Consider the following 25,560-nt stretch of genomic DNA (forward strand, 5'->3'; position numbering starts at 1 on the left):
TCGCAAATTACTTTTAACAGTCAAATCTTTCCCTGATTTCTTACAATTATTTTTGCCTAAGAATGACTCTTTGAGCACCATTTAGTATTTTCAAAATATACATTGAAGAACATTTGTGGGAGGGGCAGTTAAGAGAATTCTGATTAATAACACAAGTTGGTTTATTAAGGTAAGCTGTTGTCTTAGCATATTTTTCCTTATTAATTTACTAGGTTAAATCATATGAAAAAAAGATTACCTACTAAGTGTTGCACAGACTTTCTTTGTAAATGATGGTTGAACTGCCACTAAAATTGGCTTCTGACACGACTGAAAGTTTTTATCACAGCTGCAAGCGCCTGGAGATGCCTTTCTCCAAACTGTCATAATTATAAAATCTGAATCTTGGAACCCAGTTAAATTAAGTGAGATAAATATTTCACATATTTGAAAATGCATGCTTATGGCAGATATCAGTTTTGGTTTATGCATTTCACTTGGATGAATAGTACAAAATGCTAATTTCAAAGATACATTTTCAGTCATTACATCCTGTTTACTCTGATTGTTTTTACAGAGGTAATTCAGTGTATATAACATAATTTTAGTCTTCTTTTTTATATTTCTTTCTTTTTTTTTATCCTTCTGTGCTCAAAACAGACAATGGTCGCAATGTCAAAGGTAATGTACGAACTCATCATCCGATGCTCAAAGTGCCCCTTTACTTGGCATGTTAACTTGCCTGCTGTATGCCCTGTTCAATGCAACATCATGCTGCCCTTAGCTAGTCCAGGTGCCTGGTGGAGACATCATGGCTTGATTTTGTTGGAGACATTGTTACTTTCTCAGCTGTGACACCAAAATGATTAGGAACTCCTTTTTCCTGCAAGAAGTATAAGGGTAGGTTGACAATGAACACCTCCTGGACATTTAAACCATTTGGAAAGAAACAAATACCGAGCTAAATATATTCCAGTGTGAAAGAGGCACATAAGCCTATTTCAGCCAAAAAAAATTTTTTTGAGTGTAAGATTGAATAAAGTAATCAAAGTGCTACATGACAGTATCACTTCACTTGTTCCTCTTTTGTTTCCTTAAAACTAGTTTCACGTTCCTGGATGGCAGGGGGTATGGTTTTAAGCTTACTGTAGTAGTAAACTGTACATGCATGACAGTCATTTTCTATTTCTCTATATTACATTTCAGTCATTTTTAATTGTGTCCTATCTTAGTCTGAAATCACTGGCATGACCTGTAGCTACTGTAGGGTAATGTTTAAGTGGGCAGTACTTCTGGATAAATCTGGATTTGACTAAAAACTTGAAATTCACCTCTGGTTTTTTTCTACTGTATCATAGTAGATATAAGGAATCACAAAATACAGTAATCATATTATTCTCATCAAGTTGAAGACTTTGGGGTTTAGTCTTTTAACATAGGCCATGCATGCTGCTGTCAGTGTGCCTATGGTGACAATGACTCATTTTGTGCATGTGTGTTGCATGGACATGTCTCTACCAGTAACCATCACTACTTAAAATTCACTGTTTGGGCCTCTTCTGTATGTCACTGCTACTCTGATCATGATGAAGTTTTGTATATTGATTCCTCAATTGCTTCCTTAATTAAGTCAGAGCTGGTGACGGTTATGAATTAATAGCACTAGACACTAAAGCTATTTTCTGGTCAGCTGTCCAGGGTGATTTGAAAAGAAGGGAAATTGGGCAGCTTCTCCCCACACCAATTTTATTTTGCAAGCACTTCAAAAAGGGTCTATGCAGGTGACCTCCAATAGCGGGATGGTAATTCATCTAATGATTATTCTATCCTTGGCCTTTCTACTGTAATTTCTAAAAGGGAGCAAATCAGTGTCAGCTGTGATGGTGATTTGCATTGATATAATCCAAGATATAATGTCAAGAAACAAAATACAGACACCTCTTGCCAACTCGCCTGTATGAAATATGAGGGCTTTAGCATTTAACAATTAGCAGTTAATTATTAAACATTAATTTTCCAGTGATCTTTTAAATGCAGTGAGACAAGAATCTAATTTTTCTCAATAAATAGAAAATTGAGCTTGTTTATCTTCCAAACTAGCAGTTCACACAGTTGCCATTCAAACTACATTAATCTTACTTTTCTCTCATAAATGAATCCATATAATCTCCAACTCTTTTCCCTCCACCCTCCATTTTTTAACATCAATAGTCTGAATAAAAACGAATTATCAAAGTCAGAATTTAGGGTTAGGAAACTCTAAACCATTGTAGAAAGTTTTCACATGTTAATATTATGAAGTTAAACTCCCAAATTAAATTTTTTAAAAAATGTGCAAGTTTAATTCTAAAATTAATGTAAATGTACCCTCCAAAGTTTTCATTCTTTATTCAGACTCTGGTTTTGAAACTATCAAAAAATATTTAAATGTCTGGCTCTTTAAGATTTTCACAGAACAGTTAATATCCTAATTAGATATAGAACAATACATTAAGTGTGCTTTTAAATTTTTTTGGTGTTGTTTCTAAACCACATTTAAATAAAAGGTTTAAAAAATAAATGACAAAGTTCTATACTTCTTTGCATATAAATGCATAATTAAAGGTTTTTTTCAATATCTAAATCACCCCAAAATAATTTCTTTACCAAAATAAAATAAGTAATTTTGGCAGGCATTTGGAAGGACTTCAAGAGCATCTGGTTTATTCCCGCCAGGCGAGGGTGTTGGCTAAATCCCTGACACAGGTGGTAGAGGAATCTTTATCTCCTGAGGATCCCATGCTTTAACTTTCTTGGGAAATCTGTTTTACTGCCTGTTACACAAAGAGCTAATTGAAACCCTTCTTGCTGAAACGCAATTTCCTTGCCCCCTTTATCTATCCTGAGTGGGAAGAGATACCAGCTGGTTACTTTTAATCTTGATGTAATATCACAGTATAAAAACTGCAAATTGGTTCTCGGTCTTGTCTTCTAAAATGGAATCATTTCCATTTAACCTTCTTTCTTAGTATTAATTTTGTTTCCCTTGAATAAATTTCCTTGGCACTCTGACTCTTTGAAATGAGACTCCAGAGATCTAAGTGTAACCCCTTATCAAGGATTATAACAGTGAATTCAAATAAATTGTGTATGCTGTTTATATGTGTGTATGTACATGAAATTTTTTAACAATTTCTTTAATATTGTGAGAGGTGAACCTAATCCTATCTCAACTATGCATAAACTGATTTTCACCTCAAATTTAGTGGTTTCTCTGCCTATTCTTCGTTTCAAGTCAACCACAAAAATTAACCCCACTTACCCTACTTAGTAAATAGGTCATTAATATAACTTTACCCCTCTATTGCTTCCACCTCCTTATTATTTCAAGTGACTCTGCATCCCACTGACAATGGTATGTTCAGTTTCCGTCTTGTCTATGAATCTAACATATGAATCAGAAACAAAACTATTTGCAAGATCTGTTACAGCCTTCACCTCCTCAAGCCACAAAACCTACCAGACTCACAAAGGAAATCAGCTTGTTTCTCCTAAGCTACACTGGCCATTACCAAGGTTTGGTGGTCTTACATGAATTTGCAAACTGATTTTCAGGGGTGATAGCTTTCTTCTGAAAATCGTACGTCATGCGCTGAAGGAGACAATATGAATATTGACTACAAATAATGTGATTACTTATCATCTTTCTAAGTGTTAAATTGGTTGCCAGTGTTCTTTTACTGAATCCAATTATTAGACATTTCATTTGCATTTTTTAATGTTAAGTCACTTCAGCAATTTATATTTTATTAAATTTTAGCCTAATAAACTCAGTGCCCTAAGAAATACTGTGTAAAGACCTGATGATTTGATAACAACCTTAATGTTTTTGCTTTCCTTCTCTTGTGTCCCATTTGATCCTCAAGAGCAGTGATCTTTAAAAAAGAAAATGGCATTATTTTTTTTTTAATTATCGGATGTCCATGGTTAGTTTTCCAGCACCATCTAAAAGAAAATATATTCTCTTTCAGCTTCTTGTAACTCATGATAAATTCAAATAGCCTCATCATAAAAATTTTAAATATCTTTAATCTAAAATCCTTCCCAGGTGTTGCTTTAGCCTCTGGCTTGATCTCTAAATTCAGGATATTTCTTTGTAGCTGGAACTGGCCTACTTTATATTTAATCAGACACTTGTAATATATTAGAGCTTTATCTAGCTGTTGGTTACTCTACTTGGTCACCTGTTTTTCATCTCCTTCTCATACACTGGAATGTTTAAACTGGTCATCCATTTCGCAAATGTTTCTCTAAAGAACATCAAGTCCCCCTATGTACTTTTGAGTTTTACATTCCCTTCTATTGAATCTACTATTTCCCTTTATTTCTGCCCATTTATTTTATTTAAATTCATTTACTTTGTTTTTCAGGTTATTCTCCTTTCTTTCATTAGAGTCCTAAATCCCATCAGTTCATGATCACTCTCAGGGAGGCTGCCTTTCACCTTTAAATCCTCAACCAAGGCCTCTCTGAATATAGACCTAGGAGGTAGGAAACCCTGTATTCTGATTTCTAGTCCTTGATGCTTATTCCCCTTTGGCCTCATAGTCTGTCTGCTTAGGTTTACAATTAGTAAAATGAGAATATTGTGGATACCTATCTTAATTGAAGTGTTGGAAAATATTTCACTAGAATTTAGATAGGTTTTAGAGGAACCTAAGCTAATGCTGATCATCTTGCAGTCTCAGACTCCTGCATATAAACATCTACTTCAAAATCAGTGGAAAAAAGCATAATTATCTTGGTTATGCAGGATGAAATAGATTGTAAATGTCTTATCTAAGTAGCATGCATGGATTATTTTAAGGTTTTGCTGAATTCTTTAAATGTATAGATTTAAAAGAAAGCCTAGATTAAATCTCTAATATTAAGAACTTAAAAAAAAATAACACAGAATAGAGTAACAGTTCAGAAAGTTTATCCACAAGTAAATATGAGAAGCTAAAATATGGACTCAATGACATTACAATGTCCCCTTGTTTCTACAGTATTTTGTTATACTCATTTTACTATCCTGTAACAACATTTAAAGATAATTTAACCTATTTCTAAAAGATCAATATGATTCTTTAACCATAATATAAAGGAGGAATACAAGAAAAGCTGTTTATAATAAAATGGTATTTTTCTCAATATGTTGATGTTCAGATATAAATACACTAGAAGATACAATGCAGTGATCAGACATTTAAAAAAAAATGGTTTTAAGAGCATTAAATTGTCCAGATAAGAGCGGGAGTATGGGTAGATAACAAAATAAAAACCACTATTGGAATAAATAATAACAGATCAGAATTATTTATATACGAATTTTAAAAATAAGAAATAACCAAATTGAATTATGAAAAATACACCAAGATAAACTGGGGAGAAAATGAGGAAGTATAATATTCACACAAATGAGCCAGGCCTTACCAGCTCAGTGTAATGTCAACATGATTCCCTATGTGATAACATGTGATAATGACTTGCACTGAAGAAAGAAATCCCACCAAATGTCAGAACATATATTCTTCTTCCAATATTTCAAAAAGCCCTTGCAGACCATATGTCTTCCTAAACAATGGGACTAGAAGATGTATTGGAGCAAGAAATGGCAATCAAGACATTTAGGTGAAGTCGTGGCAGATCTCTAGGGAGTTACTAAAGTGAGATTAGAAACCAACAGGCAATGTCAAGACAAATAATTTCAAGTGTTTAGCTCTTATACATAGTTTCCTTTAATTGCATCATGCATCATTTTACATATATAGAGAACAATAATATGAAATATTTTTAAAAGAAATTTTATTAATTATTTTCACTGTGATTCTTATAATTCTCTGAAAATTTAATCTTTGGTTCCAACACTGGAAAAAAAAAAGACTCAAATCTCTTTGCTTACATATTTATTCATAACATGCAAACACAAACTATAACCTTACAACCTGAAGTTTGAAATTTCATTTTGGTAATTCAAATGTCACAAGTAGCATAGCTCCAAGTGATAACGATTTTCCAAAATGGCGAACAACTTTTGGTAAAGTTCCAAACAAAACAATGTAAAACTCTTTCCCCTACATGGTAGTTGTAGCTCTGGAAAGCTCAATGTATATTAAAATCATGTTAAAAGTAAATTGTGCTCTTTATATGTGACACAGGTTCAAGGCTCAGATCATTATAAACAGGCTTTCTTTCACCTACATGAATGCCCACTGAGAGATATGGGCCAGTTTTTTCAAGGTGAAAGAATAGCCACCTCCCATCATTATGAGAAACAAAAATGTCCCCACAAATGTCCCTAGGATGAAGTACTGAGACCTCTTGTTCATTGGTTTAGCCAATTCAGGGGAGTTTATTGGAACCAACCACGAGGACAATCAAAGTATATTTAACAGTGTTTGTCTCCCTTAACGTCATAGATCATCCATGTTTTTGCCCGATTTTTTAAATAACTCTGTAGACAATCCGCTACAGAAATCCACCACATAGAAGGATGATAAAGAGAATTCAAAGATGGGCATAAGGGTTTTAAACACAACTATGTATCTGAGCTCAGCTTTCTCTAATCTCTTCTCAGTATCCCTGTGTGTAATAAAAATACCTAATGAGTGAAAATATGACATTAGAATTGAGGAAAAGCCATTATCTAAGAAGTCTGAAGTCCTAGAATGTTTTACAAATTATAAATTTTAAGATATAGGCCTGGAATGTAGCCATAGAATGATACAAAAAAAGGAAACACTATGTAGGATATGTTAACAATAATAAATCAGTGGTTTGTGGTGGAGACTTATAAAGAGACCTAGAGGATGGAGTTTCTGTCAGACCTGTCTGGACTCTAGATTAATATGGTGCCGCTTTTGGCTCATATTTCTCTCTTTGTCATATAAATAGAAAAGAGAATACGAATCTATATGCAAATGAGAGCATATTGGACAATAAATGCCCAAAGAGCTCAATGACATTTTTCACCTAGATGGACTTGATCAAGATCATGGATAAAACTCAGGGGATGAATAGAAATGTGCCTCAGGGAACACAATATCTGCCACATAGGTGAAAATTCTCTTAAAATCATTTCAAACTTTTATAATAACCTAACATGAACTTTTATAAATGAATATAGTATGAATTTTCTCCAAGTTAACTATGAACTAAGTGATGGATATTTTTTATTAGAGTTCTGTTTGAGCGAGTTGATTTATTATTGTGGTTCAAAATACACAACCTATAAATCTAATTTTCAGGTGTTTAGACCTTGTTTGGTGCATAAAGTGCTTTTTGATCCCTAAAATATATTCATTTTATTCTGAACAACAACAACAAAAAATAGCATAAGGCAAAATTTGCTGACTAGCAAGTTCAGTCATGCAGTTTCCATGTTTTAAGCACTCTCTGAGGCAGCAAGATAACAGCTGGGTAACACTCGTGGGCTCAGGATTTCTATATAATTCTTCCTGATGCCAATTTTTAAGAGCTATATAATGGTAAAAGTTGCAAAACCCATTATACAAGAAACTCTTCGGAGAATTTCCTGACTTTCCATAAGCAACACACAGTAAGTTCATCTCAAGATGTAGCTGGTCAGTGTATTCGTCCTGGACAAGGGGGGCAGGAGTCCTAAAACCTTGACCAATTGTCTTCATAAGGAAGAAATGAAATGTGAGAAATGACCAGGTTTGGACAAACAGTATTAACTTCCAGCTATAAGATGAAAAATTTCTGGGGATCCAAGGTATAGCATGATTAAAAAAAAAAAAAAAGTAACCAGATACTACCAACCCCAGCCCATTACCTAACTATGTCATTTCAATTGTAAATTATGTTTGTCAAAACATTCTTCTGGAATGGTTTTTATAGAGGTTCCCTCCCCCCCACCCCCTAAAAATGTCTTAAATTTAAAAGAAAGGGGAAAAAAAGGAAAGATTTTTAAAACTTCACATAGGATTCTAGAGTTTTCAGTAGAATACACACACATACACACAAAGACATTGGCCTTTCTTGATTTTACCTGAAATTCCTCCATCTGGGCTTGACTCTTCTAGAAGCTCAATAAAACATCTCATACAGGTAATAGAAGCATATAAAAAACTCAGCTGGCTTATCACTTGTCATGGCCCAGAGAGGAGAGTAATCCATATTGGAGCTGGGTAGATGGCCCGTTCAGAAATTTCATGGCCAACAGGATTTTAACCATAGGCAAGTCCTTCCTTGAATAAACCCTGGATTGTGAAAACACATTCTTGAGAAACCAATTTGGCCAATAATAGGCCAATAATAAGGAGTCGAGTTTTTTTTTTTTTTTCTTTTATTCCAGCCCCTAATGAAAGAAGTTAAGTAACAGCTAAAGATGCCATCTGCTTTCTGGGTACACACCTTGGATCCCATCTTACCCTCGGATACTCACGTGTCGTTCCATTTGGCAGACACTGACCCTAAACCTTGTGTTCAGGTATCAGCTGGCTGCATTTAGTCCTTCCCAAAGCAGGGTCACACTGGCTGTGGATCATTAGCGGGTCATTCAGGACCATCTCTTTCTTCTATTTCTCCTGACACTGCTTTTACAAATATTTTCCAATTTTTTTAGGGCCCTTTAATCATATCAAGTCAAGCCTCCTGGGATCCACGTCAGATTCTAATCTCAATAAATACAGCACCATTAACAAGATTCCACAGCTCACCCTGAATTTTTCGGATGTCAAAACTGAAAAAAAGAATGCATCCCCTCCTTCTTCAGATAAAACCATTATTGCACCCAAGGTTAAAGATCGAACACACAATGTGACAGAGAAAGTCACCCAGGTAGGATATGATCTTACTCTCAATTTTGACTATTTCTAAGGTTCTTCTCTGCACTATAAAACACATGATTTTTCCTATAAATGACTATCAAAAGAGGTAAGCTATTTATTTGCACTCCAATTTATCTTGAGATGTTGGGTAACCCTCTAATGCAACAGATAAATAAAGCTATAGACTGTGATTTTATCTGTTACAAGACTAAGCGAAAATGGGCTAACTTGGTATTGTTGTTCTCTTTGTTGCAGAGGTGGTTAACCTGCTATTCATCATGTTTGGACATTTATTGTTTTGCTGCCAGTGACTGCATTATTAAAGCATGGTTTCTTAATATAATGGATGTGACTATTGAAACTTTAGGTGACTACTTGGGATTTACTCTAAACTATGGCCTCCTTTTTTGCACTTACTCTACTAAGTAGACTCAGATATAAGTCAGTTGGCTTGAGGAAAAGAGCTGAAATGATTAAAAGTCAGAGTAAATAATACCTTTCACAGGAGCAATATTTTATTGTTTTCAAATAAATATTGCAATGTGAACTAGGGTAAAAATGTACTGTCTAGCAGGAGCCCTACTTTAAAGAATAGATAAAAATAATTTGTACTTATTATATCAAAATACCAACCTAAGCAATATCTAGCTTTTGCTTACAATGCACTTACATTGTTGGGAATTTATGACTTTAAAATTTGTGTCAAGTAAACAGTTCTTTTACAAACACTTTACTTGGTATATTTGCTTAACAAATCTTTTCAAGAACTGTCACAATATAAAGGTAAACTTGGCCCCAATCTCTGTCCCAAGCCTTGAAGATTTTGAATTGATAAAGTTTTTTCTGTAATTATAATCACTACCAGCAGTACTAGAGTTGGTCTGTAAATAACCCATTATGTGTGAGCTGAAATAACTACGTGAAGACTGTGAGTCACTTATAAATAGACCTGAGCCCTCTGTGTTTGAGATGAGAAATTATACATGCCATTACTCTACTATATATATATATATATTTATGTTTTATTTTTTAATTTAAATTCAATTAATTAACATATAATGTACTATTGGTTTCAGAGTTACAGATCAGTGGTTCATCCATCTTATATAACACCCAGTGCTCATTACCACACATACCCTCCCCAATGTCTATCACCCAGTTTTATGTGTATGTAGTAATGAGGCTTTCTACCATGCCATACTTGAGAGCATCTCTAGTCTATATTTTAATATTTATGTAGTAGTGAGGTTTTCTACCCTTAGCATTTCACTTTTCTTAACTTAGTAAACTAGAAATGAAAAATAATTTATAATAATTATATTATATTAATATTATAATTTATAAGGATTATTTATAATAATCCCATAACACAGAAATTAAGAGATTTCAGAAATTACACAGAGGACTGATTGCAAATATTGGGGTCAGGACCCTGTCAGTAGCCTAAGTGAGCAAAGTCGCCAGGACAGCACAACAGTAGTGGAGAATATAGTGAAGTGTAGGGTGCAGGGCCCCTCGACAGCAGACGGTCACCATTCAGCTCGAGCCAGTTGTGGTCATGTAAGAATCTTTGATGAAGCTTTCCAAATCTTCCAATCTAAAAAAGAAACTGGAAATCCAGGATTTAAGATAAGCACTTACTTTCTAAATGTTGGCAAACTAATTCAAAATGCTTTTTTAAGCCAAACAAGGCACATCTTAAAGTCTGTGGGCAGCCAAATGTGATCTCTGCAAAGCTTTCCTGCGCTTGGTTTACCACAGGGTCGACCCTATCCTGCCACCTTTAGCAGCTCCACCGCGCTGGGATAGGGTGACACACACGTGGACCAGAGGTGGCGCCTGCTCTGGGGACTTCCTACTTTCTAAGCCTGGTGAGAGAGGAAGATTGCAAATAGCCATAATGAAATTATGCTAATAATGAATACAGGAACATACTTAGGGGGAAAGAAAGTGATTATGCTTTAAAAGGAGAATTTTCAGAGAAGAAAGAGAGATATGATGGGGCATTTCGTCTAGATCCAGAAGGTTACGTATCACATTGAGTAGTAAGTGATGTTTAAGAGCACAAGTTAGAGTCACATGCACTTGTGATTTAACTTTGGCTAGGTCATTGATGGTATGCCATGGAGATGAGTGTCGTTTATTGTGTGACATCCAGGCAAGTTTTAGTGACAAAACTTTTTTCTCAGTGTTGATGTAAAAATTAGGTAGAGTGATGTGTGGAAATGTTCATCACAGTGCTAAATATTTAACATACAATGTTAGTCATTTTTCTGTTTAATAATGTTTTTGTATAACTTCTGTCTGCCTTCCTCACCATCTCTGCATTTTATCCCTACCTCACCAGAACCTAGTAGAACACCTGGCAGAGTGGAGTTCATGAAATGTTTACTAAAAGAAGGGAGAAAGGAAGGGTGGAAAGGTGGAAGGGAAGAAGGAAGGAAGGAAGGAAGGAAGGAAGGAAGGAAGGAAGGAAGGAAGGGGAAGGAAGAAAGGGGAAGGAAGGAAGGAAGGGAAGGAAGGAAGGAAGGAAGGAAGGAAGGAAGGAAGGAAGGAAGGAGGGAAGGAAGGGGAAGGAAGGAAGGAAGGAAGGAAGGAAGGGGAAGGAAGGAAGGAAGGAAGGAAGGAAGGAAGGGGAAGGAAGGAAGGAAGGAAGGAAGGAAGGAAGGAAGGAAGGAAGGAAGGAAGGAAGGAAGGAAGGAAGGAAGGAAAGGAGGGAGGGAGGGGAAGTTGGTGAAAAGGGAAGGCGTGAGAATCCCAGGCAGAGAAAACAGCAAGAAGAAAGTTGTGGAGGCACAAAAGTCCATATGTCTTCTGAGAACAGGTATTTTCCTGGCCCAGGGAGAAGCTAGGCTGGGAAGGGACTTGTGAAAGGTGCAACTTTCCCCTCTAGATGGTTCTTCACTACCTTTTCACAAAAGTGCCTTGGGAGTCTAAGTAAAATGTGACAGCTACTCTCAAACACTTGGCATTCTTTTAAGGTCTCATGCTTTCTTTTTAAATTCCTCTTTTAAGGGCACCTGGGTGGCTAGGTCAGTTAAGCGTCTGCCTTCAGCTCAGGTCATTGATCCCAAGGTCCTGGGACTGAACCCCATGTCAGGCTTCCTGCTCATCAGGGAGTCTACTTTTTCCTCTGCCCCTGCCCCCACTCATGTTCTCTCTCTCTCTCTCATTCTCTCTCAATAAATAAAATAAAAAGCCCTCTTTTATATTTACTTTCATAATATCACAGTTATTTGTTTTAACATTTTTAAAAAATGTTTTAAATTACTTACCACTGAGGTAATCCCAAGCCCTCAAAAAAAACCCATTGCTTTCCTACAGCTTTTCATACTTTACCCTAATAGTATAGCGCCCCTCCCACAGACTCCAAAGGACCCTAATTGAAAAACAATGCACCCTAAAGATGTTGGAAGATTTGAATTGGATCCTGTTTTATAAAAGATCAGTCTTTTTTTTAACAATGTGAAAAATCCAGTGATAAGAAGGACATCCTGGTGACAGAACCCTTAAGTGGCTATGGTTCTGGCCAAAAATGATGAGGGACTGAAAAAAGGCTGGGACCAAAAACTAGAAAGAAGAAGTGGTAGGAATGCTCCATCTTCTTTTTAGTGCCATCCGTAGCTCTTAGTAACAAACCTGCAAACTGCCTACATGTAAAACCAAACAAGGTAGAGATTGAATATTGAGAAATTCCTCTTGCAGACATTGCCTCTGGAAATTTTGTTTAAACACGTGAAAGCAGGACTAACCTCACTTAATGTTTGTGAAGTTTCCTCATCATAACTATCTCTGGAATTTCAGTATTCACAACATATAACATCAGTGTCCTCTAATCACTAAAAAAACTTGATAGTAACCCAAAGATTTTGCTATTCCCTTTGTTAGGCTTGTATGGAAATTCTCCTTGTTGAGATATTCTTACTGCATTTCTGTAGGCAGCCAGCAGTATTTTCTTTATCTAATGTTCTTGTTTTATTTCCCTAATAGATTTGTATGGTAACCTATTCTTCAAAAGAAATCAGGGTTTTGTTCATAGATCATTCAACAGTGAATTTTAAACACTCCTCTGAGCACAACAATAGAGCAGACATCAAGAAAAAAGGCATAAAATGAAAGGAACAATTAATTTCTGTTCATGTTATGCTCTATCAGTATTTGGATCTTATCTCTATTATACATTGGTTAATTGCTAATTAGCCAAATTGTTATTTCTTTCCCAGCTAGAGTGTGCTTCTGTAAAGTAGGGGTCATGTTGTTAGTCATTCATTCGTTCGTTCGTTCATGCATTCATGTATTTGTTTATTCACTCAACAAGCATTTATAAAGAGCTAGTATGTACAGTGATAAGTTCTGGGAATTCATATGAAAAGGCAAATACTGTGCCTTTGAGAAGTGAGAGAGACAGACAAGCACAGTCCATAGGCATTAGGATGCAGTGTGAAGGATTATACTACAGGTAAACAGAGTACAGGGGTTACTGGAAGAAGAAACCTTACCTATATTGGGAGTTTGGGATGGTGGTTGGGGAATACAAACTCTTTGAAAAGTTTTGAAGCTTGAGAAGTTTCAAGGTTAGGAATTAGAATCTGGAATGGGGCACATTTGGAGAACTGTGAGTACCAGAGAAGGAATGAAATGTAAGGTGTTTGTATCACTAGAGCCTACCATAATACACAACGCATAAGAAGAATCTTAAAAGGTTTGGAAATGGACCACTGAAGACATTGAAGAGAATTAAACAAGAGTAAGTCTGTTGGTCAGAAATCCCCAAAGTAGATGCTTCCAAATTCTCCCCATAGGCAAGATTCTGATTCTGGCTGTTGTTTCAGGTCCAGAGACTCTTTTCATTAGCTGGTCTTATAGGCCAGACTTCTGGAATGCATCAGCCGTTTATGTCATATTCCATATGACCTTCTCTATTAATTGGAGAAAATAGAAAATAACTCTCAGAAGGTGTGGATTTTTTTTAAACTACAATCTAGCTGGTACAGGCTGATGTGTAGTAGGGTCCCTCCTTGGAAGACAGGGCCTTCATTGGCTAATTCCTACCAAATTCCAGTGGAGTGGTGAAGAGAGAACAATGAATTGGAAGAAAAGTTGGGTGGGTGGAGAATAAAGATCTGCTTTTACCATGCATTTGTGGTTCTCATTTGAGAATCAAATGCTTGGCTATATCTACCCCCTTCTAAATAAAAGTAAACTGAACTTTTGCACTCTTGTCTGATTTCATTATTCCTGAGGCCAATTCTACTAGTTCAAATGTTATATTAATTTTTAGGATAAAATGTATTATTTGTTGTCATGTTCAGCTTTTACAAATTTGGTATTAGATCACTCTCCCTGCATATGCATAAGAGTATCAGGGAGATTTAAGAAGGCACCATGGGTTCCAAATATTTATTGTCCAGTCACATGAGACTGTATCAATCAGTCAATGCCATAACAGAATGTAACAGAACCCAACTGGAGCCATTTAAGCAAAATATGAAAGGGGGGGGACTTATTGGGTCACATAACCAAAAAGTGCAAGGACAGATCTGCTGTGGGCCTTGGCTGCTGTGTTCATTGTTTGAACAGGTGATGACATTCTTGCCATCTCAGCCATGCTTTCTTCTATATTAACTTTACTCCACATCTTACAGAAGCAAGGATCTCGGTCTCAACTCACATAATGTTAACAGTTGGTAATCCAATGAGAAAGGCCTTCTCTCCTCCGGTGTCCATTACCTTCCTGAGGATTCTACTTTCTAACATGGCCCTGTGCTCATCCTTGTGGTCTAAGAAGCATAGCCCCTTGGCCAATGACCCTATCAGAAAAATGCAGTGGGGGAGGGGAGCCTCTAAAGAAGGAAAACAAAATAAGTGGCCCATTGCAAAGATGAAGATAAGAATTCAGGCTAAACATCAGTCTCTCTCTCTCTCTCTCAAACACACACACACACACACACACACACACACCCTACTATGCATTATGCATTATGTGCTGGATAGGCACTAGAAACACAAAGGTATAAAAACTAGTACCAATACTCAAGGGGTAATAAACTAGTTGGAGAAACACTATATAACAATGTATGATAATAGCATTTATAAGTACTAATGTAATAAATGCTACAAGATTGTGAAACTAAAAGCTCACATTTCTTTTAGACTCAGTACTGGTCGGATTACGATCAAATAATTCTACAACTTATTGCATGAGTACTTAAGAAGAATGAATGTCTGATGAGTTTACTAGAAATCTGTATTGTGATCATCAGAAAAGAACACATATGAAGAGTCCTAAATGAACCAGGAAACTTTAATTTGGTGAAAAGATGATGGGGAAAAGAATTACTACTGCTAGTCCACAGTGTAATTTTTCCATAGCTTCACTATTAAGAAAACAAGTTTTAGGAGAAATCAGAGACTTAGGTCACAAGAAAGAAAACTCTGAATGTTTAAAAGGCCATATAATCCTGAGATCCACATAGAACTCTAAAGCCAGAATAGATTCCCATTATTTAGGATTCATTTAAGTGTATTATTGACATGAAAATAGACTTATGATAGATTTAATAAGAGCTGACATTGATTGAGCATTCACTATGTGCCAGGCTCTATGCTAAGTGGTTTAATGGATTATCAGTTTGAATCCACATAACAGTCCTTCCTGTGTGTTGGTACTATTATTAACATTTCCATCTCATAGAGGAGGAATCAAGCTTAGAGAGAGGAAATAACTTGCCCAGGTCACATAAGGAAGTGGTGGAAGTAGCCTTCAAACTCAGACCATATGACCTCAAACTTGAAGTTCTTTATCTCTAAAGTATACCCTCTCTATGAGTCTGTACTGTTTCCCTCTATGCCCACTAGGTCTAGTCAGAAGTTAGGATGGCATTTAGACATACCTGTAACATTGGGATGTTTAGTCAAAATCTTAGTCTGAAAGTTTAGTAGCAATTTACCAGAAAAGTGAGTCCACAAAAATAGGAAAGAGGATATGGTAGATTTTCTCCAGAACTCCTCAAACTCCTCAAAAGGCAGAAGAAAACAATCTTTAACAGGGGAGCTTCATTTCAGCATTATCTTTTGTGTAAGTTTATATCCTGTTTTTCTTATGCTAATTTTAGATTAGGATAAAACATTTTGGTTTTCGTTGGTGGCATGCCACTCAGCTGCAGGAAAAGCAAAATCACACTGATATACTGACATAAAGAAGAGCTCAAAGATTATGGCTTTTTATTTTCCACTGAATTTTGTCCATTACAAATATGCTCGTTATCTCGTCATATTTTTCAATGGCTCTAAACTTAATATTTACTTTTGACAGAAACCCAAAACAATGCTTATAATTCAGGACTTGTTTAGAAATGGAGATTGACTTATAATGGAGAGAGAGTATTGATTTTATTAGCTAATGTTTAAAATTATAAATGTGTACAATTTTTGTATATCAATCAGCCTCAATAAAAACCAAAAATAATAATTTATCATTTCAGGCTTAATAGTACAAAATTTCTTAACACTTTCTGTGGTTTCTCTCATATTGGATAAATTTAATCCTAAACTTTCTTCAATGACAATGTTAAAAAATATCTTTCTGACCCAACTACAAATTAAAAGTAGTTTTATATATAGCAACAGTTTCATTAATAACGCCATTGTAATTCTAACTCCAGTTCAGGTTCTGACACCAGCTGGATGTCCTTCAATTCAGTTCAATTCAGACACTACCTACCTGGGAGATAGCACCAGGTTTCACAAGTTAAGAGCTCAGTCCCACAAAACTCCCCCCTCACTTTGCACACCAACCACAAGTCCCCTGTGCCTCTGACTGACTGGCTGGCTACAGACTGGAGGTTCCCATGACCTGTTCCTTGGACTTGACTAATTTGTTAGAGCAGTTACAGAACTTAGAGAAACATTTACTTATGTTTACCAGTTTATTTTAGAAGGATATAACTCAGGAACAGCCAGATGGAAGAATTGCACAGGGCAAGGTATGGAGAAGGGGGTGGAGAGCGTCCAGGCCCTCTCCTGGGCCCATCCTTTTGGGTTTTATGGAGCTTCATTACATACGTATAATTGATGAACTCACTGGCTACTGGCTATAGATTCAACCTTCAACCCCTTTCCCCATCAGAGGTAGGGGCTGGGACTGAAAGTTCCAACAATCTAGTCACATGGTTGGTTCCACTGATGATCAGCCCCCATCCACAGGTGACCTGAGGTGACTTAGGGGCTTTCCAGAGTTACCCCATTAACAACAAAGACGTTTGTCACTCTCTTCACTTAGAACAATCAAGGGTTTAAGAGCTCTGTGTCGGGAACATGAAGACCAAATATATGTTTATTATAAACCATAATATCACAGTCATGAATTAAAAATTACATTTAACTTAAAAGTCTATATTCATTGGTTATTTTTATAAAGCCTCTCTGATGCTTCACTCATGAAATTACAAAAAACAAAATTCACAATACTTCTACAGTATGTTTTAAATGTTTTCCTAAACTTCATTTCTTGCTTAAACTAATATAAAATCATGCAAACCTCAATAAAACTGTATGGAGCATCTTGAACTGCCAGAAGTAGTAATAATCACAAAATTCCAAATTAAATTTGAAATGTAATGCAGGAGTCCAAAATTGCCTCTGAACACTTCCAATTAAATATGATGTTAGTTTTGCATTCATTGTCTTATTATTATTTATAGAATACCATCAAACCCGGCACAGCAAAACAGAAATCCCCATCTAGTGTTTTCCCCATATGTTGGGTTTGATCTATGTCTATACGTGCAAATTGAAATGAAAAATATATGTGGATGTAAGAATAAAGCACATTCATCAAGATAATTATGGAGCCAATATTTGTGAGTGCTTACCAACTGTAAGTCAAAGCTTTATGTACAATAGTAATGCAAAAATGTGTAAGTCAAGGGCCTTTTATTGACGACAAAGCTGTGATCTGAGATCCTGGATTATGTTATCTAGTTTTCTCTGGGCAAATAAATATATTCTAAGATTGTAAGTTACCATGAGGAAAAGATAAAAAGACATTTAAGCAGCAGTTGACTACTACAAGCATGTTGTTTGCTATTGAATCTAAAATAAAAATATTCATTATTTTGAAAAAGGAAATATGTGATTTTTTAAAAAGAAACAAGTTAATTTTTGTCTATTTTCACTAAATACTATATGCACATCAAAATTGATTAATATTTGCTGACGTATTCTAAATTAAAGTACAGTTTTATTTCAGTTTAAAACACCTTAATTAGCTCAAAAGTCATACTTCTCTGTACTCTAGATGATGAAAGAATAGCATCCTTATGAAACCCTAGTAGCAACTAAGAGCCATAGCTTGTAGGGCAAGCATTTACGTAAAATTGCTTTAAAAGAAAAAAAAAACCTGTTCGGTTTTGTACATTCATCACATATTTTTAAATGAAGGAAGGAGAAAATATTGCCTCCTTTAAAAGTTTTGTCAGCCAAAGAAATCAGGTTGAAAATAGATGCTTGAAGAAAAGAAGTAAAATACCAGTGGTCAGAAAAAACAGGTAAAAATAATTTGGCTCAGCATACATAGTGATAGCCTGGTTGCTATGGCAACAGAGACACAGGAAGATTGTGAATATCTGTTGCCAAAATGTTTCGTTTTTATTCCCCTCAGTTAGTGTGAGCCTTGGGCTAAACTCAGATCCAGAGACAGAAAGGAAGTTTTGGAGGGAGAGTTTCTTTGCGCATTTGCCCTCAAGGCCTAGGGGTTGGGACAAACACATTTCAAGGTGGGCTGCCTAATGAGAGTAGGCAGAAAGAGTAAATTTTTTATGTTTCACAGGATGAGAATCAGGCAAAGGATTTTTATCAGCTATGGAAATTCCAGAGCAGACATGGCATTTTCACATACCCAGCCAGCCCAAGGTTTTGTAATGTTAGGTAGCTGTGAACTGTCCCTAGACTCAGGAAATGAATTCAGCCATAGAATCTTATTTAAAAGGAAATCCCAAATAAGACAGTAAGAATAAAATAAAAAATAAAATAAAATAAAGTCTCATTGGTTTTCTGGGTGATGAAATTGTGGGTAATATATTTTCCCCTCTAGCTCTATTTCTCTGTATTGTGGAAATCACATTTATAATGGAAACTATGTAGTTAGATAATAAACCCTCTAAAACTCAATTGCTTTAAAAGAGTTCATTAAAAAACAGTTAATCTTCATAGAATTTTAATATTCAAAGGAACCTTAGATAACATTTTCCCTAGGTTTTTTTTTCAAAGCTCCCTGATCAATGGAGTCATCTAGAACATTTCTCTCTCTCTCTCTCTCTCTCTTTCTCCCCTCCTCCCCCAGGGCACACACTCTCTGGAAATTCAGTAAATTTCAGTGGAGTCTGAGGATTCTGAATTTTTAACAATCTCCATTCCATTTGCAACCTCTATTCCAACATTTTTAAGATCAGGCAAATTTGGAAAATATGGATGTAGCCCAATCCTTTCATTATGCCACTAAAGAAACTGAGAAGAGAACCCAAGTACAGAGTTAGGCTTTATATTTCTTCATTGTTATTGTACATCTGTCTCTTTCTGTAGATTTCTGAATAAGATAACATGTTAATTCTTTTTTTTTTAAACATACAATATTCCTTATTGTAAATTCCACTCTTGTATTCATGACTTCATAGATGGAGTTGTGTCCCAACTCCAGGGGTATCTCCAATATGAATGTTGGTTGGTATTTTTATTTACATTTTTGAGTAAGACAAAAATGAAACATTGAGGTTATGTTGAGACTTCACTCGTTTCTCAATGACTTGACAAACTTCTTCGCTGAATCTGACAATAGTTTTCAACATCTGGGGGGATATTTCCTCCATTTTGTGTGCTATTCACAATGTAACAGACGTGACCTTTTTAAATTTAATCTGCGTTACTAACATTTTCTCCATCATCTTAAATCTAGACAATCAACAAAGCCTGATATGCAGCATTTGCCAATTTCTGTGGTATAAATACTCCTACCAAACCCAAATTCAAAATACCAACTTGATATCTATATGAGTTGGGAAGAGAAACACAAGTAGTAGCCAGTCCTTACATAGCACTTCCACTATACAGATAAAATAAATGTAAATAAGCTCGAGGGCACATAATAGTAAAATGTAGAAAATAGTCAGGAACCTGAAACTAATGGAACATTGTGTGTCAACTGTACTCAATAAAAATAAAATTCCTACAAACTAAAAAAAGAAGCAGAAAAAAATAATCAGGAAGTAATGTATTTTGAATATTACCTGTTTTTTTAATTTTATTTTATGTAAATATTACCTCTGTTTTTAAATATAATTTATTTGTGAGTTTACATAATTTCTGATAATAGCTGTGGTGCGAGAGCCCACAATGTTTCTGAAAAACAAAAATTCGGCTTTCCCAAATCATCAAACCACACCAATGGGTACAGGTGACAGCCAGACTGCAGTGGGATGTGACCTTCCTGAGCAGCCTGTAAGCACGGCCAGCAATGTCCACCTTCCTTGGCTCCAGCACAATCTGCCCCCCTTATTTACTTGCAATTCATATTGGAGAAACAGACTTCCTTTCATAGGGAAACTACAGATTCCAGGAGAACCTACTGCCATTTTCACTTACTGTGCAAACCCTCTAAGAAACAATCTCCATGTAAATTTGTTTGCCTATGCTGGAGTCCTCCAAAGTGTCTTCAGAATACTGGTCTCACAAGTATTTCCCAGAAGAAAAGTTTTCTTATATTCAAATACCACTGCCACCTATCCCCAACCCCATATTAACCTGGCAAATTAGCCCATTAGAAATTTTCAGAAGTCCTAAATTAAAGACATCTGTACAACTTTGCTTTACCCAATATTTTTCTGATGAGTGTTTACTTGATGGATATTTACTTGACCCAGTATTTCATATATTTTGATGACAGAACCTGAGTTGGTTTTGGTTTTGGGGTTTTTTTGTTTGTTTGTTTTTGTTTTATTTTTAGGTGATCTCTACACCCAACATGGGACTCAAACTTACAACCCCTGACATCAAGAGTCGCATGCTCGACTGGCTGAACCCTCCAGGCACCCTGTCAGAACCCACTTTTAATTGTCTGTTTGTATATAATACTTATTGATATTCTGAGGAATTCATATTTGAGGGGAAATTCTATAAGAAATACCAGCCTAGACAAGAGGCTTTTTCATGGATAACTATGAGCACTGTAGTTCAACTCAAACATGGATGTGTTAGAAATCTTAAAACTCCTAAGAGAAACAAGGTTGGGAGAGGCATGAAAGAATAGTGGTGGGAAGGTGGTGGTACATAACAAGTACATTTTTCTCCCTTGTTTTAATGAAGTCAACTTAGGTTTCTTTTCCAACCATGTCCCAAATATAGAACTCAGCTTAGAGGGGCTGGAGAAAATACCAACTATATTCCTTTTTCTGTTTTAAATACATTTGCAAATACACCTGTATTTTGAAGCCTTACTTCTTTAGAATCACCTGGGTAGAAATGGAAAAATGTGAAATGCAGGATCATGAAGAAGAGCCTTAAAAAGTGTCTCATTTTCTTCTGAGACTACCATAGTTAAGACTGACCTGCTGTATTGTAGTGGCCGTATTGTTGAGAATGGAGAACGTGATTTTTCTGCCCCTTGTCCAGTATCCAGAGGTTGGTGGTACTAAGGGTATCACTTTAAATCGTGGGGACAGAGATGAGGTGTCCTGCCATAGGAGGTGAATCAGGTCACACCCACATGCTGTTTTCTAAACTTCCTTGGCTCCTCTATGTCATTTTGGTCTCTCAGTTTTCCTTTCCAGATGTAGCAAAAAAATATCTAAAAAATGGTCGGCAGCTAGTTCCTGGTGCTGTTGGTCCTTCTTACATTTGAAGTGAAGAATCAAGCTGACAAATCTCCATACTATTCCTAGGAACACAGTCTTCATTTTCAGGTCATGGCGACAGTGCTAAGTGAAACTGAGTGAAGGAAGTCAAAAGAAAAGAAGAATGTAATGGAGAAAAATATTCTAATACCATTTCTTGGTTGACTGGCAGCTGTCAATTGAGCTGTACCATCCTGTTTCAGGTGATAAGCTGTCATTTGTAAATTGTGCCCAGAGCTATATCCATTATTCATGGCTTGGTATTGGAGAACACTGATTTCAAGCCCCTAAAATTTTCCTACCTGTAGACACCTGCATTACTTCCAAAACTAACTGTTAAATTACCTCGCATGCCCTCGCATCTTTTTTTTGCCATCGTCAGATCCTACCAACCCACTTTGTGTCTCAGGTGAAGACAGATTCTTTCTCTCCCTTTCCTATATTTCCTTCCGAAGAAATGAATGCATAAATCCTGATGGACAAAGTACTTTAATTCTAGTAAATGGACAACTGCAAGCATGAGATTTCAGTATAAATTTAACTGGGAAAAAAAGGTACTTCCCAAAGAACAAGTATTACTGTCTACTCTGTACAACCTTTTCCTCGAAAGTGAGTAAAAACTAAGGCATTAACTTTCTGGATATTAAAAAGAGAAATCATTACCATAGTTTTACATATTAGAATTACTTCATATTACTTATATGATAAATTAACCCCTCAGCTTAGACTTCTGATTAGTCACTTTAAGATTTTGAATATGTTTCTTACACAAATTCTCTCAAATATATCTGCATTTTGAAACCAAATTCGTCCTTTAGAATCAGAGGGGAAAAAAATTGTTGCCCAGGGAAATTGAAGGAATCTTGCCTTCAGCAAGACAGTTCTGTTCCATCCTGAATCTTCAAACCCTCCCCCCTTCTTTTTCAGTTTGGGGAAAACATCAGAGACATAGTTTCCTTTGTTCCTGTTTCCATGCTGCAATCTTGGCTGGCATATCAAACCGCTAATAAAGGATTACCACACATCGAATGGCTAGATTGGGGTACATCCTGACAGTAGTGGTCTTTGTGATTTCTTCACCATGTTATTGCTATAGCAATAAAGAAAAAAAGGATGTAATACAGAGAAATACTCTAGTGCTATTTTGGAGGAAATCTCCTTTACAAAATATAATTGTTCCAATAGTTTTGAAACTTGTGCTCCTTAGAGTACTAGGTGCCAATAAGCAAGATGGGCCCAAAGGGAGAGAGCTCTGGACCGCCACAGTATGACCAGGTTGGTAAGATCAACTTCATTCTAAATGGCTTTATATATTGACTTTCTCTTAAGGTTTCATAGATGTGTGTATGTTTTGAGGAACTTGAAAGGGTCAGACACTAAACTTTGCTCTTGTTCTGCTATTTATTTTGTGCTTTCCTTTATCGAAATCACTTTGACTTTTTCATTGATTCTAATCAAGACTTCATTTTTATCGAGAATTCTGAGTTAAGTGAATTAACCAGAGTCCCACAAATTGTTAACTGCATACTCAAGACTAGTACCTTCATTTCTGGACTTGGGAGTCTGGGATTTTTTTCCACTTGGCATGCCCATTTGAGAGCAGGACCATTTTAATTCCTGTATTTCCTCCTTTGCACCTAATCTGGCAGAGTCCCAGAATCCCATCAACTGATCCAACTCCTTCTAACTCCAGTCCCCTTTTTTACAAGATAAGAAGTTTAAGAAGCACAAATAGTCGCTACCGAATGTGAGTCTTCATAACTAGTTAAAACCAAGTAAGCAAACAGGCTACTTTTTTGAAGATGAATATTCTACTACCTGCCTCAAGAATAAAACAGAAAATTAACTTTGTGGAAAAGCAAGCAACTTTTTTTTTTTAACACAGTCACTAAAATTCAGACTGTTATTACTCATTTGTTCTGAGAATATTCTCAGAAAAAAAAAAAATCTGATGCTACTTTTGTGCCAACAGTTTCAAATGTAGAATTGATACTGTCAGGAAGAGACAAAATACAAGAACATAAAAAAGGCAACAAAGAAAATAGTGAACTTCTGTTCATTAAGAAATTAGTTTTTGTCTTTGAAAAATAAGATTCCCAAATGTGGTCAAGAACAGTAATTCCACATTACAGAATCCCTCTTTCACTATATGTAAACTTGAAATCTATATCAAAAGCTAGATAGCAATATACAGAAATACATGCCTCGCGGAGGGGCAAGGTAGGGATAACCTAAAACTTAAATTAACCAGTATGGCTTCTTATCCACAGTATTTGAAGAGGTTATAATGTAAAATTTTTTAATCATTGGTTTTAAAGTAAGACTTTTAAAAATACAGTCCATGTTTTAACACATGCCTCTCTGTTTCCTACCCATAGAGAATATCAAATTAGCGATTTTAAAATTTATGAAATTCGAGAATGGAATTTGAGAGCATATTAAAATGAGAAATATACCTCGTTATTTGTTCTGCATCCTATTTTTATTTCCATAGCTTATGAAGAATTAATGCCTTATTAATGGGATAGAAGTACTTCCCCATCCTCAACCCTTGAGAACAAACCCCAAACACAACTACCGGTGCATAACAGTTCTAAGAATTTTCAGTTACACCATGTGAAAATTAACCTGCTAATAGCTGGGATATAATTATATTCAGTTGGCAATTGACGTTCACTTTGTGCTCCAGAAAACATTAAGAATAGATTTTGAAGTTTGTGGGGAAACCTTCATTTTGATGTAGTTACCCAGTAGAGGAAGGAGAGATTCCTGATTAACCTATAAAGGTTAGGATAACTTGCCTCTGGGACATTTTCAATTCCCTAAGCTTCTGTAGCTGCAGAAAGAAGCAGACATCAATAACATTCTCTTCTCTTGCTTTGGCTAATGCTTCACCTGAGTGACCTACTGCACAACCTTGATTCCTGTTCAACCAGTGAGTTCAGTGTAGCTATTTAAAAGTACTGGCATTGTTTGAAACAGTTGTTCCCAAACTGTCTTAGAGAGAAAACTTTGGAATTTTAACGAGTTAATTCCTTTTTTGCACTATTACCCACATGAACTCACTTTAGTATATCCTTTGGAATTGACTCCCCTCATCTGTCTGGAAAGTACACACACACACACACACACACTGCAGAAGACATTTGAATATTTCTTCTCCTCAAAGCACTCACACTGTGCATACCTTTCTCCATCTTTGTCACTTGTATTCGTGCTTCTCAGCAGCACATACTGTGTGTCCTGGGCTAACAGTCTCCTTATGTCTCCACTTTTCCCACTTGCGACAAGACCTGGAGGTTTGCTAGCAGTGATCCCTAGACTTGCAATATTGTCATCCTCTTCTCTGTGTATCAAGTCCTACCCATTTCTGAATTCCGTAGCATTGCCAGGTAAATTTGTCAGCCTTCGCAGCCTGTGTTGACCTCTCCTAACCTTAAGTTAAAGGCACTTGGTCTATTTTCATAAAACTAAACCATTTATTTTCAGGCTCTTTTGTTTATCTTGGTAGATAGATGATAGATAGATAGATAGATAGATAGATAGATAGATAGATAGATGATAGTTATTTGTGCGTACGTGTGCCTTCATAATGACTTTTTTCACCTTCTAACTATGACTTGAAGAATAAGATTATAACACCTTTAAAATATTCCCCCAAAGACCTAGCCACAGGGCTCACTCATCAATTGGTAGTCAGGCTCAATAAAATGCCATTTTATATAATATATTCTTGACACATATAAGAGAAGATTCTAACTTCTGATAATACTTTGGTAATAAGGAATAAGGACCTCATGTATCCATTCATTTAACATTTTTAAGTGCCTTCTAAGTTCCAGGCAGGTCAAACGAGACACATGAAAATTAATTCTACTCCCCCT

General features: G+C 35.9%; 1 protein-coding gene across 3 annotated transcripts in view; it reads left to right on the plus strand.

The window, feature by feature from the left end:
• Positions 1-25,560, plus strand: part of KCNH7 (potassium voltage-gated channel subfamily H member 7) — a 474,524-nt gene that overhangs the window by 341,918 nt on the left and 107,046 nt on the right. For 2 of the 3 annotated variants that reach the window (XM_025853026.2, XM_073883324.1), the window contains 2 exons: positions 640-660; positions 8,588-8,802. In XM_025853026.2, coding sequence (XP_025708811.1) covers positions 640-660; positions 8,588-8,802 — 236 coding nt within the window. The remainder of the gene's footprint in view (positions 1-639; positions 661-8,587; positions 8,803-25,560) is intronic. The other variant, XM_073883322.1, reaches the window with a different exon arrangement.

The sequence above is a fragment of the Callorhinus ursinus genome, unplaced genomic scaffold, assembly GCF_003265705.2.
Source record: "Callorhinus ursinus isolate GAN/ISIS: 27379988/994484 unplaced genomic scaffold, GSC_fseal_2.0 scaffold2, whole genome shotgun sequence".
NCBI lineage: Eukaryota > Metazoa > Chordata > Mammalia > Carnivora > Otariidae > Callorhinus > Callorhinus ursinus.